Source organism: Serinus canaria, chromosome 4, assembly GCF_022539315.1.
Source record: "Serinus canaria isolate serCan28SL12 chromosome 4, serCan2020, whole genome shotgun sequence".
Taxonomy (NCBI): domain Eukaryota; kingdom Metazoa; phylum Chordata; class Aves; order Passeriformes; family Fringillidae; genus Serinus; species Serinus canaria.
The window spans coordinates 24,094,239-24,112,544 of record NC_066317.1 but is presented as its reverse complement, the minus strand read 5'-3'; the positions used below and the strand labels follow the sequence as shown (position 1 = coordinate 24,112,544).

At 42.3% G+C, this 18,306-nt stretch overlaps 1 protein-coding gene across 4 annotated transcripts in view; it reads right to left on the bottom strand.

Annotated features, from left to right (window-relative positions):
- The window catches only part of NPNT (nephronectin), a 48,354-nt gene extending 32,265 nt beyond the window's left edge, over positions 1–16,089 (bottom strand). For 2 of the 4 annotated variants that reach the window (XM_030239425.2, XM_030239427.2), the window contains exons 1-3: positions 15,983–16,089; positions 14,541–14,641; positions 7,115–7,165 (exon numbers count right to left, since the gene is read on the bottom strand). In XM_030239425.2, coding sequence (XP_030095285.1) covers positions 7,115–7,165; positions 14,541–14,641; positions 15,983–16,053 — 223 coding nt within the window. In that variant the 5' untranslated portion in view covers positions 16,054–16,089. The remainder of the gene's footprint in view (positions 1–7,114; positions 7,166–14,540; positions 14,642–15,982) is intronic. The other 2 variants (XM_030239426.2, XM_050973897.1) reach the window with 1 other exon arrangement.
- Positions 16,090–18,306: the final 2,217 nt, after the last annotated feature.

The window sequence follows — 18,306 nt, the reverse complement described above, 5'->3', positions numbered from 1 at the left end:
AAGTGCAGTATACACATATAATCGGTGATATATCCTGAGACCATAAAACCTTGTTTTAAATTTACAGCTCTGCTCCTGATGGATCTTCCTAGTATGATGGTGAAGTCTCTTTCCACATAACTGTTAAAAAGTATCTTAAAAGGCAACAGAAATGCAAGATTTTTTTTTTTTCCCCCAACAAACAGTGTCTGGAAACAAAGAAATGAGATGGATATTTAGAAACTCCTCTCAATGTAAGTCAAGGGAAAGGAGCTTCTCAGGCTACTAAAAGGGTATTGCTGCAGGAAGCCTGTCCTTGGGTAATGGACAGGTCTGATTGAGGAGCAACTGATCCACCATGAGATACTTCTGGAACATTGTACTTGGAAACACTTACTGCTTTTTTAATCACTATGGACATCAACAGGCAAAAAGGATCCGCTTTGTTAAGAGTTCATTTAGATGCTGAGATTTTTGTCTTCCTGGCATCACAGACCCAGATCTAATCAGAAGTGATGGTGGCAAACTGAGAACCATGAAGACCAACTAAATTACTTCAAAGCAACCAGAGAAAAACAAAAGTTGTGATCTAAGCTACAGAAGAGAAAAAGAAATTACTATAAATACACTTTGGAAACTTGCTTGAATTTTCAACTGCACTTTAGAGAAGATCTGTATTGTGAAGTGGGATACACTTATTTAAACCCGTTCTTTTTAAGAAACAAGAAGTACCATGGGACCACTGTGGTGTGAGGTGTAACAGTTCAGTAACTGTTAGAAGAACCTGTGGCAACTTGAGTTTTAGCTGAATTTTTTATACCTTGGTCCCTCCCTCAGATTGTACATTGCACAGATTGTACATTAGCAGCAGCTCAGATGAGGAAAAAAAAATCTCATACTTGAAGACAAAAATCTCTATTATTCCAAGGAAAGCTTCCAAATGACTAGCAAACCACTGTCCATAAAGGCAGTCATCATAAAACACTAGGGGTTTGGCACATTAAGTGAGTATTTGGAAACCTTTGTTTGCTGCCAAACACGGTTCTTGAGGAAAACCTATTAGAATAAATTCTATGAACTTGGGCTACTTCAGCATTACAAATCTTATTTAGACACAGCTGAAATTCAATCCAATATTAAAACTGAAAAATTTCTATATGCAGGAAAAAACTGCTTTGCAGTAGGCCTAACAACTGTAGCTCAGCCAACACTACAGATAAATCTGATGGCACTTCCTATGAGGAATCAAGCCACCCACAGGATAAAACTTGTGCATCTTCCTATTAACTTTACTGGGGCTTTGCAGGGTGCTCATGGACTAAAGAATCAGATGGTTCAGCCAAGTCTGCATGCCTGGCTGGGGTCCCTACTGAGCCCTACCAGAATCACCAGGCCAGAGGGGTGGGTCAGCTCCAGCCCTGCCATCTCCAGCATGAAAATCCTTATTCAAAGGAGAAGGTGCCCATACAAGGCAGTAAATCCACTCACTGACTCCCAATGAGCTCTATTTGAACACTGACAACAGGTACAAAAATAAGCTTAAGCCAGACTTTCAGCATTTCTTTTAATAGCAGACAATTATTTCAGCTGTTTGGCATGAGTCTGAGCATACACTACAAGTGCTGATGTGACTGGGTCCTTTAATTCTCCACTCTACTTGTTTTCCTGCAAAGCTCCAGATACAGGAGAACAGAATACTTCAGTCACTCCGTTCACACACAGACAAATGGAGTTTCTGCATTTTTTTGAAAACAAGTAGACTCACAAGTAATGGAAATAAAAAAGCCTCCCAATTACTACTTTTTGCCTCTTGAGAATTTAAGAATGCCTCCACAACCAATAAACCATCATTTCCTTCCAAGTGACCCACATTTACAATGACTGAAATAACCCACGTCCCTGGATTTCAGCCTGTTATGTAACACTTGCTTCCCTACTAGGGAAGAGGAAATGTAGACAGAAGGGTTACACCAGGCTGAGAAAGTCACTCTCTTAGGAGCTTAAGGCAGTGAAATCCAGAAGGGTCTGAAAAGGGCTGCCAAAACTCAGAAAAAACTTTCTACTCTTTATAATAGTAACTCTTGTAAACAAAAGTTAAAATTTTACTGGCATAGACAAGTGCCACTCAAAATGAGACTGCTAATTTACTGCTGAACCAGTATCAAAGCAGACCTACCCCATCTCCAAGGATTACTCTCTGAAAGCTGTCAAGCTGAACTCCCATTGGGTAGGAATGTGGATTGACATGGACAGAAAAAAATCCTAAGCACAGCAATTTTCATCTTTAGTCAAGTCTTGCTTTTTTATCTGTGCCATAGAACAAACTATAACTAAAATCTCCTTTTCACTTTATTGACCAATTCATTCAAGGGATAATCAGCAAAAAAACCCTCTGGTCTCATGATTATTCACTTCAGCTGGATCACTTTAAATGCCTTTTTCTTGGGTCAGATGTGAAGATTTGCTCTCAGTTCCCATTAACTTCAAGGGGGTATCCTAGGGCCTTTTATTTGGCCATAAATCTGAGTACCTATTTTCAAGGTTGGCAAGAACTACCTTTTTCCTCCAAAATAAGGTGACAAGTACCACATTTTAAGTCTCACTTAAACTTCAGGACAAATTAAACTTCCTGTAAAAATAACACGAGGAATGGAAATGTGAATGGGTGGCTTTGGTTTATGATGTGTTGTTTGCTTTTTTCTTTTTTTCAAGTGTGGGAGAGTGGAAGAAAGAATTTCTGGTGAAATGCATATGCTGCTAGCATGAGTTATGCTTGTGCAAAAGCCAGAAGCCACCAATCTTCTCAGCCACTGCTTGCTGTTGGTGGCATCCAAGCATGACTCAACCATTCTGAAATACAATTTTAATTGTTGCACAAATAGAACAAATGAAAATCACATTCAGCAAATTCATTATGGGTCTGTAATGCTGGGGAATGTTTTCATTTCATCTATATTTTCTCAGTGCACACAGTTCCCTCACAACTGCTTTGGAAGTGCACCTCAGACTCAGTCAGATCCTTTGCACTAAGCTGCCCACTTTTGAGGGCATGGGTGACTACCACATGCTGTCCCCTCTATTCCTTCTCTTCTGGAATTTTAACATTCATGATCTCTTTATTGACTACCAAACACTGTTTGGTGGAGTTCTAATCAGAAGATTGCACTGCCTGGTTCCTACCTGACTAATTCCTCTTCATTTGCAGCCAGCAATGGAAATCCTTGAGCTTTCTTAATGGACTATTCCTAGCAATTCAAATTCCCTTTGGTTTTCCAACCCTCCTAGCTATGTTTTTCATTGAAACAGCATTGAGTATAATTCTGACATTCTTTTTCTCTGCTTTGCCTCCCCATTTCTGAACTTCTTTTTCATCTCTCTAAGTCTAAAATTATGCACAGAAATACCTGCATCTGAAACAAACTATGCTAACCATCTGCCTGAATGGCCTTGTTTCTGCCCTCTCTTCCCAAGTAACATACAGCCCCCTATTTATTCCGACTCCAGATCCCAACTCCTTAAAATTCAATTTGCTCAGGCACAGCAAGTAATTTGTGCAGCAGCCCAGAAATGATTACACAGTGTATTCAGCTTCATGTAACTTCACTGGATCCTCTTACACTGCTGATTGCAGAACACATTTCCCATCTTTGGATCATTTCTTATATTTCCCCCCAGTGCCAGCTTTCTGACAAGACTTGCATGTAGGTGAAAGAAGCTTTCCCCTAGGCTGCCTCCTCCACCTGAACCTGGGTGCCTTCCTCCTATGGTGCTCACAGACCACAACACCAAGAGCCATAATACTTCTCTTCCTCAGAGTCAGCTGCAGCTCACATCTGTCTGTTCACTTTTTGCAATTCTTTATAAATTATGCAATCACATAAACATGCTCAGGAAAATGAAATTGCCTTATTCACAGTAATTTTGATCTAGGATCCCAAAGGTATAAGTTAATTTATAAAATAAATAGTTGTAGATCTTTCAGAGCTGCATATTTTTTTTGTTCAACTACATACTTCAATTACTCACAACTGCAAGAGAATTCATAAAGCTTATCCCACCTCAAAGTTACTAGAAGGTGGTAAAAACACATCATAGCCATAACTCACATTAGAGAATTACTTCTGAAAAAGTGACTTTGCTTCCCAAATTAGTGAATTAATAGTCACAGAATATATCTCTGCAGAGATCAATAAGTCTGACTAGGACAACTGGGTATTAATTTTCAGATCATTTCATCTGCACAACACTTCTTAATCTATTTTTTAGGGAAGATAATAAATGTCCTTGACCAGCTTCTGTAACTAGAAACTGACAATAACATCAGACAAAATGGTAGTATCTAATGCCTGAATATTTTTTCAGAAATTATCTGCCCTTATTTGTGACATTCATGTTGTCGAAATATTCAAGTGTTTACCCGAAACATACATTCCACTAAGTAAGTGGCTCCTTATTTTTCATGCACAACTCCAACACTTGCCTGAGTAAATCAGTTACTCAGTCTGCACTTTTGATTCTGGTAACAGCACATAAACATGACAAACTGCAACCAGTGTGGGCCATTCACTGCAGTGAATTCTTGCCTTGGCTATGACTGCTGCCAAATGTGTCTCTAAACCACACAGACAAATCCAGACCCCGGTTTATTAATGCCTTAATATTCAGAACAGCACTACATAGCATGCATAACTTAAGCATGGGTAACACTGAAATCAATAGGATTTAATGGAGCCAGTAGAAGTTAATCTAATGCCTATACTCTTTCTTAAAAATCAGCAGAAATCTGATGTAACAGATGCAAAATTAGAAAAGCAAGAAATATTTCAATATTTGTCAAGCTTCGTGTTTGCATTTCAAGTGGTTCACTAAAACTGCTTAAAGAATGATGCTTATCATTTCAAATGCCTGTTTGTTACCTGAATTTTTCTATACGTTCATGGAATTCCAACAGGTAGAAACAGGATAGCACGAGTGTCTCTGTGTGGTGACAGAAGACCAACAGGGTCCTACTAACATCAGGCTTCAGCAGTGTAACTTCTGTATCACAGTAACAAAGGTGATTTCATACAGAGATGAATGGCTGAGTGCTTAGCTCCTCCCTGTCTGAGACTCATGCCTTTGCCACAGGGAGTGCAAAAAGAATCTCTAGGTTGGAAGAGACCTTCAAGATCATCGAGTCCAACCCATGCCCCAACACCTCAAGTAAACCCTGGCACCAAGTGCCACATCCAGACTCTTGTTAAACACATCCAGGAATGGTGACTCCACCACCTCCCTGAGCAGACCATTCCAGAACTTTATCACTCTTTCTGTAAAAACCTTTTCCTAATATCCAACCTGTATTTCCCTTCATGCAGCTTAAGGCTGTGTCCTCTCATTCTGTCAGTGCTGCCTGGACAAAGAGACCAACCCCCACCTGACTACAGCCACTTCTCAGGGAGTTGCAGAGTGATAAGGTCACCTCTGAGTCTCCTTCTCTCCAGGCTAAACACCCCCAGCTCCCTCACAGGGTTTGTGCTCCAAGCCCTTCTCCAGTCTCGGTGCCTCCTCTGGACACGCTTCAGCGTCTCAATGTCCTTCCCAAACTGAGGGGCCAGAACTGGACACAGCACTCAGGGTATGGCCTCACCAGTGCTGAGTGCGGGGGAAGAATGACCTCCCTGCTCCTGCTGGCCACGCTATTCCTGACACAGGCCAGGATGCCATTGGCCTTCTTGGCCACCAGGACTCTCTGCTGGCTCATGTTCAGCTGGCTGTCAGCCAGCACCCCCAGGTCCCTTTCTGCCTGGGCACTGTCCAGCCACACCATCCCAAGCCTGTAGTGCTGGAGGGGTTATTGCGGCCAAAATGCAGGACCTGGCACTTGGACCTATTAAACTTCATCCTACTGGATTCCACCCATCCATCCAACCATTCCAGGTCTCTCTGCAGAGCCCTCCTACCTTCCAACAGATGGACACAGGATCCCAGCTCAGTGTCAGCCCCAAATTTACTAATGAAAGACTCAATCCCTCATCCATGTCATCAATGAAGATATGGAACAGAGCAGGTCCCAGCACAGACCCCTGAGGACACCACTGCTGACTGGCCCCAGCTGGATGCAGCACTGTTCACCACCACTCTCTGGGCCTGGCCACCAGCCAGCTCTGAACCCAGCAAAGACACTTCTGTCCAAGCCAGAGGCTGCCAGCTTTTCCAGGAGTGTGCCGTGGGAGACAGTGCCAAAAGCCCTGCTGAAGTCCAGACAACATCCACAGCCTTTCTGCATCCACCAGGAGGGTCACTTGGTCATAGAAGGAGACCAGGTTGGTCAAACAGGACCTGCCCCTCCTAAACCCCTGCTGGCTGGGTCTGACACCCTGGCCATCCTCCAAGTGCTCTGTGACAGCACTCAGTATAAACTGCTCCATCACCTTACCAGGTACTGAGGTCAGGCTGACTGGTCTGTGATTACCAGGATCCTCCTTCCCACCCTTTTTGTGAACAGGCATCACATTGGCCAGCTTCCAGTCCTCTGGAACCTCCACAGTGAGCCAGGAACAATCAAGACACATCAATTCCTAAGCAGCAGCAGACTACAGCCCTGGGTACCAAAATAAACTATGTTGATTTCATTTTGCCAGGTTCTACACTGCTGGAGACCAAGGGCTGTAAGGTTTCCCTGTTCTGGGAAGGAGAACCTGAAGTGGAAGTGCAAAGCAGGCAGTGGGGGGCAATAAGTGCCTCCACCATTCCAAAATAACCTCTCACTGCACATGATTCAATGCCATGAAAGCAAATTAGGCCTCCTAGGTCTGACAGCTTGTAAATGCATTGCTGGTAGTACAAACAATTTGCAGAAATGGAAAAATACTGCACAGGGCTTGAGGGTAAAATAAAGAAAAGGAGTGAAAAGGGGAAAAGTGTCGTATTTTAGAAAATAAGTATATCACTGTATAGGCATCTGGGATAAAATAGCCCTGGTAATTTCTTTCACCCCTCATCTTCCCCAAATCAAATGCTTAAAAAAATGAAAAGAAACAAAAAATTACCTCCTTGTCACATATTAAATTTTCCATGTAAACTTATGACTTCAAGGCCATAACTCCAAGTTATAAACTTGCCAAAAGTATTTCAAGAAATATGTTCAGCTAACCTTTGGGCTGGCACCTTAGGCTGGCTATTCTCTGCCTTAAGACGTAGAACGCTGCAAAACAAATATCCAAAAAAGAAATTCCAGCTTTTTTTTTTTTTTTCTCTGTAAGAAGGATGGACTTGGCTGTGGTTTTTATCAACTTGTTACATTCCTGGAGAATTACATACATTCAACATTCATAGCTTTTCTGAAAAAAAAAAAATTCTGGTACACATTTAAAAATGGAAATACCTTATATCAGTAATTTATTATGAGATTTAACAAACACATTCTGATACCCAAGAGTAATTAAATATAATGATGTGATGCTATTCTTATTCAATCAACCAAGGAACTACACTTTGTCAAGCTTCATACAGTAAGTAGTTGTAAAAATTCTCATGTTTCATGGTTCAGGTTCAACATTTCCATCAACAGAGCACAAATGCTTTTCTTAAAGACACAGTATCCTTTCATTTAAGTATGAGTATATATTTTTAACTTAATGCTGTGTCTCCACAGCTCAAACACAAAGGCCTAGTATCTGGATGCTAATTTGAGAGCAATTAAAACTATACCCATTTATATGTATCTGAACATCTGCAACCAATAAACATGTGGGCACACAAATTTACTGGTGATTTTTATAACATTTTAAAATGTAATGTCATCTAAGTTAAAAGTAATACTTACTTAAAAAGAAACCTTTTCAGCTCTTGCTACCACATGAAACAAGATATGCTACAAAACTCAAATAAGATGAAAACACAGATATGTGTTTCAGGCTATTTGAAATCAATTTATTTGCCAATAAATGTAATGTTAGCAGCATGGCTTGCTAGGCTACACAGCCTTGTGATAGCAGGCTGGGACTTGAGCAACAGCAGCTCTCTGTATTTTCAGTAGTGTGTGACCAACACTTAAGGGTTTTCTATGATTGCAACTTGTTTAATTTTAACCAGGAAGTCCCTTAGCCTTGGTTACAGTGAAAGGAAGCTCCTCAGGTTGTTTCTGGGCTTTCAGAGAAGATGCAATTACGAATATACTACAGTTGCAGTTGGTCAAATTGATTACTGATGACATCTCCTTAGAAAAAAAGCAGGCTGCAAAACTACTAATCTGCATATGAAGTGCATGAGGAATGCAGTAGGGAAATGGAAAAGGATACTGTTTCTTTAACACAGTCAAGTCATGCTTTAAAGGCATAAAGGTTCTAAACTGGAAAAAAATTGAATAAAAATAGCAAAACCTCATTTTTATTCTTGATAGCAGTGTAAAGCAGTATTGCAATTCTGTATAAAATGCCTTTTCTTTGAAAAGTACCAGGGATGCACAAAAATGTCAGTCATTTTATAAGAAGTAGATACGCTCCATATCAGTATTTATTAAACACTGCCAACAAAATGCATTAATTCAGACTGTGACCTTGCAACCCCAAATTCAGTAGCAAAACTCTTACTGACTTTAGGGATGTTTCTTTTAGTGGATCAGCCTACTAGAAACCAGTATTTTCACAGGTCATTATTGAGAAAATCATGGTTTTATTTTTGTGCATCTTGGACTATACAGAATTGCCATTTCCACTGAAAGCAATGTTACATGCAGGAAACAGAAATCCTAAGCTGCCCATGGCCTCTTCTCCCATTGATGTGTTGGATGATTTATATGGGTAAATCATCTTCATTTTTACCAATACAAAATCTCCTTCTAAGCATCAATGAGAGCCCAGACACTGCTTCCTCCCCCTCCCACCACCTCACACCCCTGTAAGAGATTGCACAGAATAGGTACACAGCCTCTGAGCTCCTTAGGACAGCAGCACAGACACTGCAAGAGCCTTCCCAAGGGTTGTGAGAGGACAGCAGCATGCACAGTTCCCAGCAAAGCACTCAGTTATGCCTGCATCTGCTATACATCAACTTGTACAAGCTCCTCTCTCTTGCCAGTCCTCTTTAGAACTTCCTGAAATCATATGCTTTCTACCAGGTCTGGCTAAATCTAAATGCCAGCCTGACATCCTTCAATTAACGCTTTTTTAATGATGCTAAGCTAAGGGGAGGTGTAAACTGATGGTTTGACTTTATACATCCTTGACTGTTCTGTCCCTAGGCCTTTAAGCCAATTGTGGTGGAAAACTACTTTGTTGACCTACTCTGGGTTTGCTTCCCAGGTAAAACATTCAAACCTCAGCAAGGGGAGGTAACCAGATGGGTTACAACCAATGGGCTCTCTGAAAGAGCACACACATCTTCACCACCCCTTCTTGAGACAGACTGCATGGATTTTCTTACTGTTTAAGGAGAATTACGCATAGAAATGGGTGAAGTCATCAAATATCACTGCTTATCAAACCCATGTTCAGTAAAATTTTATTCCTGTTAAGCATCTTCTGTTGGTCAAACTTCCTATCCATCAGACAAAATCTGCTGACTCCACACAGACTCCAGTCAGCAGAGGGTCTGACAGTAGATCTGCATTTGTTTATAGAAGTTGCAGATGTGGTCTTATGTTATCTATCTATGTTAACACAGCAAAAGGAACCATTTTTGTCATCACCTCCAGCAAAGGAGTTGTCCAAACTGTAATGCAGAACGAGAATTCAAGCCACTTCATTTTGCTTTTCTTTTAAAAACCCTGTTGAACTTTTAAAATCTATGTTCAAATATTATCTCTTTCCACAGTTTTCTGCTTTTGAACTGCAGCTAAAATTTTGAAACAATCTTCACATCTGTAGTGTACCTTGACTACATATAACTGGTGTACAAATCAATTACAGAGACACACCCAGGTTCAAAGCAGGTGTATTTTGTTCATGAAAGACACACACACACACAAGCAGAAATTATTTTTATAGCTTTTGAAAGAACTACAGAGATATTTGTAAGCCAGCTAAAAAAGAAGCAGACAGACCATTAGTTTTAAGAACAGCTTTGAGGGAACCTAGATAGATGAGTGCCAAAAACACCCACAAGGAATTATTTTTTTTGCATTTGTGCAAGATGTGTGCAAGGACACGTATCCTGACTTGGTTTTCCCTGTATCCTTTAAAACTCCTTGAATGGGCTCTGGGTTAGGACTGCACATGCAGTACCACAGATGCTGTTGCCTTAAAATACAAAAGCATTTAGGAATTAAAAATGCACTATTGATACCTGCTTTCACCAAAAATACTGTGTTACAGGAAGTCACCTCCCCTGCTCTGAGAAAAGAAATCCAGATGCAACTCCTTCTGCCCTCACTTTTACTCTGGGTTATAGCTCAGCTGCATGCACAACAGTAAGACATAAAGCAAGACAACAACAACCCTATTTTTACACATATTTCATCAGGTACTTTATCAACATACCATCTTTCAGAGAGGTAGGCTTTTGTGTGATTATTCCCACTTATAGCTATTACTCCCACTCCTACTAATTAAAGTGCAGGTAAATCCTGCAGGCTGGGAAACAACATGGGATTTTTGGACTAATTTCAAGTGGGATATTTAAGATCTAACTTTACAGCATTGATGCAGGGAGTTCCTCAGTGTAAAAACTCAACCCTATCAATGATAAGGGCACTTCATGGGAGCACCAATAGTTGGTGTTAAAACATAATTTCTGTTGCTTCCAAATTAGCCTTTCAACACACCAGGTTGAATTAATTCATCTTTGACATACCAAATCAAAATCTAAGAAAAGCTACTTAGTTATGTTAATGAGGGAAGATATGCACAGTTCTAAATTTAAGCCACTAAACAAGCACGGATGGACTTTCAATTTACAAGGACTAAGAAATGCCAATGAATTTGAGTTACATTGTTCAGACCCTTTGAAAACATGCCCATATTTTTATCAGTCTCAAAATGCATTTAGCTGCCTAAACATGGATCTCACTTGGGTGTTCAAAACCCATAAGAAAGAAAAAGAAAAGAAAAAATCCAACCTGATTCAAAGTTCTTGATTCTTTCAGTTTGAAGGACAACTTCTAAGCACATTTACTGGAATTTGAAAGGGCATTTGGGAAGAGAATTTCTTGTCACTGCAGAGTGAATACTTCTACTGGCTGAGATGTTACAGCTGACACTGACAGGCTCTGGAAAGAAGCTTACAGACAGATCAGACCTACGTGCAAAAAGTCTTGATTGGTGTAAAGAGGAGAGAGGATGTTGTAAAGAAAGAAGTGTAGATTAAAGGAGGGCCCTATTTCAACTTCTTCCTACATGTTTATAAGAGGAGAAGACAGCTGAGTTATGCCGAGTGGCGTTGCTAAGCAGCACTAAGCATGATTATGCTCCACGTGCACTCCCTTGCCAGTCAAAGGGACATAAAAGGAATAATTTCACACTTCACAAAACCAAGTTTAACTAACACAGTTCAGTTTCCATTTGCAACTCTCTGGATGGATTATGGATGGAAGATCAGCAGCATGGAGTCACCAAAGCTTAAGGCCTTAATGACACTCATCAGCTGCACCACACTCCTGCTCTGCTAGAGCTGACATATCCAGGCTTAAGCATTTGTCAAAATTAAACCACTACCTTAAATCCCACTGCTGGTTTATTTAAACACATTTTTTTCTCAATAGCTGTGGACAGAGGGCATGCTCACATCTTGGGCAATATTGGTGGAGCAGCTCAGCTGGACAGCAGAAAACACATCCAGGTCTATCAGTGACCACATGCCCTTGGCTCATCACAGTTCAGAGGTCTCTGCAAACTGGGACCACCCTATCATGTATCTGTGTGCCTGCTCCACTCTGGCTCCAGCACGTCTCTCCCCTCACATTTGTTGTCAGAAGGATAAATTTAGAGATAATTAGTGCTCGTGTGGTAAATTATGCATGAGTAAGCAGGTGACAGTCCAAAGGTACGGACTGCTGCAGCAGTTGCAGGCATACCAAAGATGGCTCAAGTTAGTTTGACAAACAGCAGTTCCAACTCACTAAGAAAGAGCTCAGCATTATTGCCTAAATATTTGAAGCTTCTTTTTTCGACAATTTATAAATTCATAAATTTATTGGGTCTCACTACTAATTTTTAAGCCTGACTCTATAGTTGTTTTCTTTGTGCAAACAGAACTGCTACTAAAACACCAAAGGAAATGTACATCTAGTAGAGAAAGTCTGAGATCTATTTATGCCACTCGTTTTGGGGACAGGGCTAAGAGCTTTACTTTTGACCAGAGAGAAAGCAGAAGAAATATTCTCTTGACTTTTTGGAAAAATTCCAGTGATATTCCTTTGTAGAGTAAAATACCCAAGTTTTCCTCTGAGGCCAAGAATGTTGCCTTCTGTGCCAGGTTAATCCTACATACTGGGTGCCACATTCCCAAGGTGGAGAGTTGACTACAGATTTTCTATTTGGCTGCAAGCACTAGAGAGATTCACTTCCATTTAATGTAATCTCCTGCTTGGTGATATGTCTGGAATTTTCACCACCCGCAACTGGGGCAGATTTTCGTGTTTTATTTTGCCAGTAGTTTGTTTCCCATTTAGAACAGAGAAGGAGCTGCTGATGGTTTCAGTAATATTTTCACCTAAATATATGAGACTCTTCTGACCCAGCAATTCAAAAATTATCAGTATGTAAAGAAAAAAAAAAGTGGGGAAAAACTTTTTGACACCTAAGTGATTGTTTTCTTTTGAAAGTCTGGTGCCAATTACTGGAGATGATCCCGGAAAATGCCTATCTACATGTCTTCTAAATGAGCATGGAGACAAATTTGTGGATAATGGACTAAAATGCAGTGGAATGAGGTGAGAATTCACCTACCTTCAGCCTTAAGGAAAAGAAAAAAGCATGCATAGTATCTGGAAAAACTAGCACTAAAAATTACTTACTGACAGAATTCAAAGAACAGCAAATAAAATATACTTTCTGTGCATTATTACTTTTATCTCGTTTCCAGTTTTTAATTATGAATCTTTTGATAGTATAATTTATGAAACTTCTGTCTCACAATATCATAAAAATGCAAACACCAATCAGATTTGTTAATAATGAGAAATTGACTTTCACCTAAACATGAGCTGTAACTTATGGTCACAAAATGGAAGACAACTTGTCTAAGAAAAGTGACACAGTAGTCTGGACTATTTTGGTTTTGTTTGTTTTTTTTCAAACAAAGCATATTATTGATATTTGCCAGCTAAACCTTCATAGCCTCAAACATTTAAACACACAATGATTTTCAAATAAAACTGCATCATAAAAGATGGACATAGATCCTATTGCCTCTGGAGTAGCCTCAATCAACCTACTAAATATTTTTCTGTCTCCATAAATATTTATGCCAAGGAAAGGACTACCTGTTACCAATTGGAGCCCTAAAAATCAAAATTATTCATTGTATGGCCTGAGAGGTATCAACCTGAGAACTCTGCATCAAAAAAACAGCATCAGGGATGTTGCATTCCAGAAGTACTTCCCATAGTTTTTTACTCGTCATCTTATGTATCTATTAAACCTTGTGGGCTTCTAACATACTTGGGAAGAGAGAAACTGCTGCTTACAGATTTGAACAAAACCTTTGCTGAGAGTTGCATCTCCAATGCTTTTCCTACCTTTTGCCAAATACTTGCCCTGCAGACTAGGAACTTACAGCATTTACCACCTGTTTTCTTTTGAAAACGGCTTGACAGAAAATTATCTCATCAACAAATATTTATGTCTAACTAAAAAAAAAAAAATAAAATAAAAAAAGCTAAGGACCAATGTTTATAGGCTTGCTCCTACAAAAACTTCAGGATGTCCCTCATGTATGAGTGTTAAACACATGAGTAAGCATCCCCAGTATCAATGGTAGTAATTTTAACAAGCTGAGGTCTCTATGTCACTCCTAACAGTTTTAATTTCTACACAGTACTAGCTGCTTCCACAGAATTCCTATTGAAGGTGTGGTCAATGATGAAGACTTATCTACTGGTTTATCCTGCAGCCATATCAAAGAGTCTAGATAGATGTGAGAATCTCAGGGATGTGTCTTTTCACGTGTGACCAGTAAAAGGATGCTGTCAGGCAAATTTATTCCCTTAGTTTAGGTTTATTGAAAGAACACTTGAGCTTAATACTTAATTGGAACATTTCCATCAATGTTCTAAGTGAAATATCAGTAATTTTGGTTTCCTTCTTGGATGCAAATATCACCCTCCAGCACCTGTAACATGACACAGTGTAGTTACACCAGGTTATAAGATCAGAGCACAAAAAAAGCAGAAACCAAAAAGAAATTTCCAAATTCTCACTGCCCTAACTCCATTTTATCTTATTTGACTGCAATCATTTTTAGCACTGTTAAAAGCTGACAGAATTTTAACATGACAGCATCCTTCTAAGTCAGGCAGGCACACACGTGCAAAAGCCTAGCCCTGCATGGTAAGGATGTGTGTGAAGACGTGAAAGACATGACTAGGTGTGTACAAGCCTTCTCTACAAGTGACTAGAAGCCCCAGCAGCAATGATACTCACGTTGGCACTGTCCCCAGGCCACCCGGGCCCAGCCCCAGCAGCAGTCAATTCTGCTTCCAAAGTGACACAGTCCTGCAGACGAGACCATTTGTCTGGGCCACCTGTACAAGACAGTTCAACAAAGTCTGCTGAAACATTGTAAAAGCAGCTCAAATCATCCCAGAGTAAAAAAATAAAATTAATCTACCAACCTAAAACCCCAAAAAACAAAGAACAGCAAAAACCTCTCCTGTATAGAGATGTATAATTTTTTTACTTTTTTTGAAGAGAATAACTGCTCTCAGCTGAGCCTGGGATATTTCTACCATTAATCCTTTGTTTAGTTCAAAAAGATGCAAACGACAATAGGTGAAGAAGGGAAATGATAGTCAGGATAACTGAGCAAAGCCTGAAAAAGTTGACATGCTTTGCAGCACGCTCACTGCTGCCACTCCCAGGCTGGCACTGAACAGAAGTTCAGAAGTCTGAAACAGAACCTATAGTATGGAATAAATGCCATCATAAAGTTTAGGCATTGTTTGAATTCACAAATATTTCTCAATGAAAACTCTCAAAATTTTCTGACTGAAACATTAAAGGAAATTTAAAAAAGCTTATTGGACTTTTAAACAGAAATTCAATATAAAAGGAGAGCTGTGGTCTTTTCTTGTTCCAAGGAAAAGATAGCACGGCCCCATGCAGTTATAAACTATTGACACGAATTAGCAACGTCTTTAAACGACAGGCTGAAACCCCGTGAGCGCTGCATTTGAACAGATCCTACTAGAAAACGAAAAAGAAAGAAGAAGAAGAAGAAGAAGAAAGAATCCCCGGGGAGGGCGCGGGTCGCGCTGCCCACTTGTCCCGCAGGGCGTAGTGCCCGCTCCCTGCAGCGCCGCCGGTCGCGACACCTGGCACGACACGACGCGACAGGACGCGACACGGCCCGCGGGCACACGCGCCCCGCGGTTCGTGTTATGACTTGAGCCGCGATCTCCGCCGCCGAATGCTGGGAGTGCCTCCGAGCTTCAATAAGCTAATTTTATCTCTACAGCACGCGATGCGCTTTGCTTTTAATTCTTTCGGGACGCGGCCCCGTCAGAGCAATAAACTTATCTTGTACCTAAGCCCGTGCTCAGGCTGCCGAGCACCGAGCGGCGCCGGGCAGGGGCGGGCGGCTCGGGGGCCGGCAGGTCCGTGCGGGAACCCCGGGAGCGGCACCGGCGCCTCCACCTGCGGCCCGCCCCGGGCAGCGCCTCATGGGTCCCGCCGAGGGCTCCGGCCGCCCCCGCCTCGCCGGGAGCCAGCCCCGGGGGCCGGTGCCAGGCGGGAGCCCCGGCACCACCGCAGCGCCCCGCGTCGAAAAGGGGAGAGCCCGGGCTAGCTCCGCTCTCCCCGAGGGAACGCCGACTTCGCCCTGCCCGGCCGGTCCCGGCCGTCGCCCCCGCTCTCCCCGCGCCTACCTTCTGTCAAATTCCCCGGCCGCCCCCAGCGAGAGGCAGGACGCCAGGAGCAGCCGCAGGGAGAGCTCCATGGCCGGCGGGGGCCCCGGGCGGGCGGCAGTGGCCGAGGCGCTCCCGCTGCCGGGCGGGCGGGGGTCCGGCTGCCGCCCAGGCCGGCCGCGCTGCCACAGCTCCGGGGCGGCGGCGAGCTCGGCGCCCTCCCTTTCCCTCTCCTTCTCCCTCTCCCGGTCCCTGCCCGCCTGCCTGGCTGCCAGGCGGAGGAGGCGCGGCGCGGGGAGCGGCAGCGCCGCCCGACCCCGGCAGAGGCGCCCGCGGCCCGCCCGGGGCCGCCTCCCCCTGCCAGGGGCACCTGGCGTGCGTGGGACACCTGGGGCGGGAGAGAGCGGCAAGGAGCCCCAGCTGCTGCGGACAGCGAGGCACAAACCGCGGTCTGGGGGCACTGAGAAGGGTGGGCTTCCTTGTCGCGAGCTTTTGTATCTCGAACTTCCTGAAGGAAGATGGTTACGCCCTCCTCTCTGCAAAGCTCCTGTCTAATGCCAAGAAGGTTACGATTTGGCCTTCTTTTACCAAGGAAACCTTCCCAACGACAAAGCTTTTTTAAAACACTTACAAGGTGTATGTGGTTTCTTCTGTCTCAAACGCTCCTATTAATAGCTCTCAGGTGTGATGAAATCAGGTATTCAGCCCTTGTCCAGAAGAACAAGTGACAAGTTTAAACACTAACCACCACAGAATGCAATGTGCTCGCGCTGCTACTGACAGCAATGACTGCATCTATACTCACCACTAACATGTTAAAATACAGCCCTCATTTTTGTTTGGTTTCTATGAACTACGGCTTTGGGACTTACCAAAGGACACTTCTAATAGCAGCCTGTCACCAGTTTAGGGTCAGAGTTGTTCTGAGAGCTCTCTGATTACAGACAGATGGGGTCAAGCGCTGGGACTGGGTTGCAGCATTTGTTTAAATTGTGCCTACATCAAGGATAAAGCTCATCAGCTGTTCCTACAAGAGTCTGGCTGTAGCTTAGAAGCAGAAAAAAAGGATTTTCTCTGGATTGTGCTATAACACAAAGCCAAACCCTTCAGAAAGCAGTTGGATGCCAACCACGACTTAAAGTTTCAGATTTCAGCTGCTAGTTCTGTGCAGAGCATTTTCCACCCTCAAAACACTTCACAGATAATTCAAGTTTTGCTGCACAAAGGTGGCCATTTTTGCAGAAAATACAGATTTTGCTAGTAAGCCTTCAAAAATTACACTTTTCCTCAAAATGATTTTAGCACTTTCTGCTTATATTTGAGCAGAAGACTCCCTCCGATGCTCCTTCCCCCCTTTTTTTCATATTTTTGTGACCATACCATCCCCATGATAAACTTTCTGTCCACAGCATCAGCCCAGAACTTTTCAGACACAGAGAAAAAACAACTGTAGAAGCTACAAGGGGGATGATTCTGCAAGGTGCTTGTACCTGTGCTCAGATAACGTGCAAGCCCCCCAGGAGGACTCGGATACAAAAACTCCACTGAGGACCAAACCTGGTTCCCTCCATTCACATGAGAAGCTGACAGCCAAGCAGTGAATGCAGTGACACGGTGCTGTTTGGGAAAGACAGAAGAGCATCTGGCTTGTATTAGATCCTTGCTGAAATGTAGAGCTGATTGCCAGCTCTAGACTGATTGATAATTGTTTTCTTTAACTTGGATGTGTGATGTGGTGTAACAGACCATGCATAGTGAAATCACTGTCAAGATTTAATGGGCAAAAGGGGATACAACCTATTTGTGATAAACACAGGGATCTCTTTCTGGTAACAGCATCTACATGTGCCTTTCCAACTTGTAGGGAAAAAATGTACACAGATTACGCCACTGCCAAGTCCAGGACAAGTGCCAAAAGCAACACTTGAACATCATTCTGAATTAAGGTCTAGGGCAACCTGACACTTTCCCTCTCATGTCCAAAGGGACATGTCATAAAATCAATTCCTTTAATGCAATGCTGCATAATGGTACTTAATGTACACAGCAACTTTAAAGCACACACTATTCCTTTAAAGCATGTTCACTCACAGATGGCAGTAAGATCATTTAATCTCTCCAGACTGCACTGAGTATTTAAGACTTCCTCAGCAGCCTGTTTGGCTCTCTTGTATGGTAATACTAGTGTGCTGGTCAGACATGGTGCCTACTCTAATTAAGCTTGTCTGCTCTTGGTTGACTTCTGCTGCCTTTACAATTTATTTTGGAACATCAACCCAAAAAAACAGTTAACCAGTCACTGAAAGATCACATATTACACTTCCATACCCATCAGTGGAACTGAA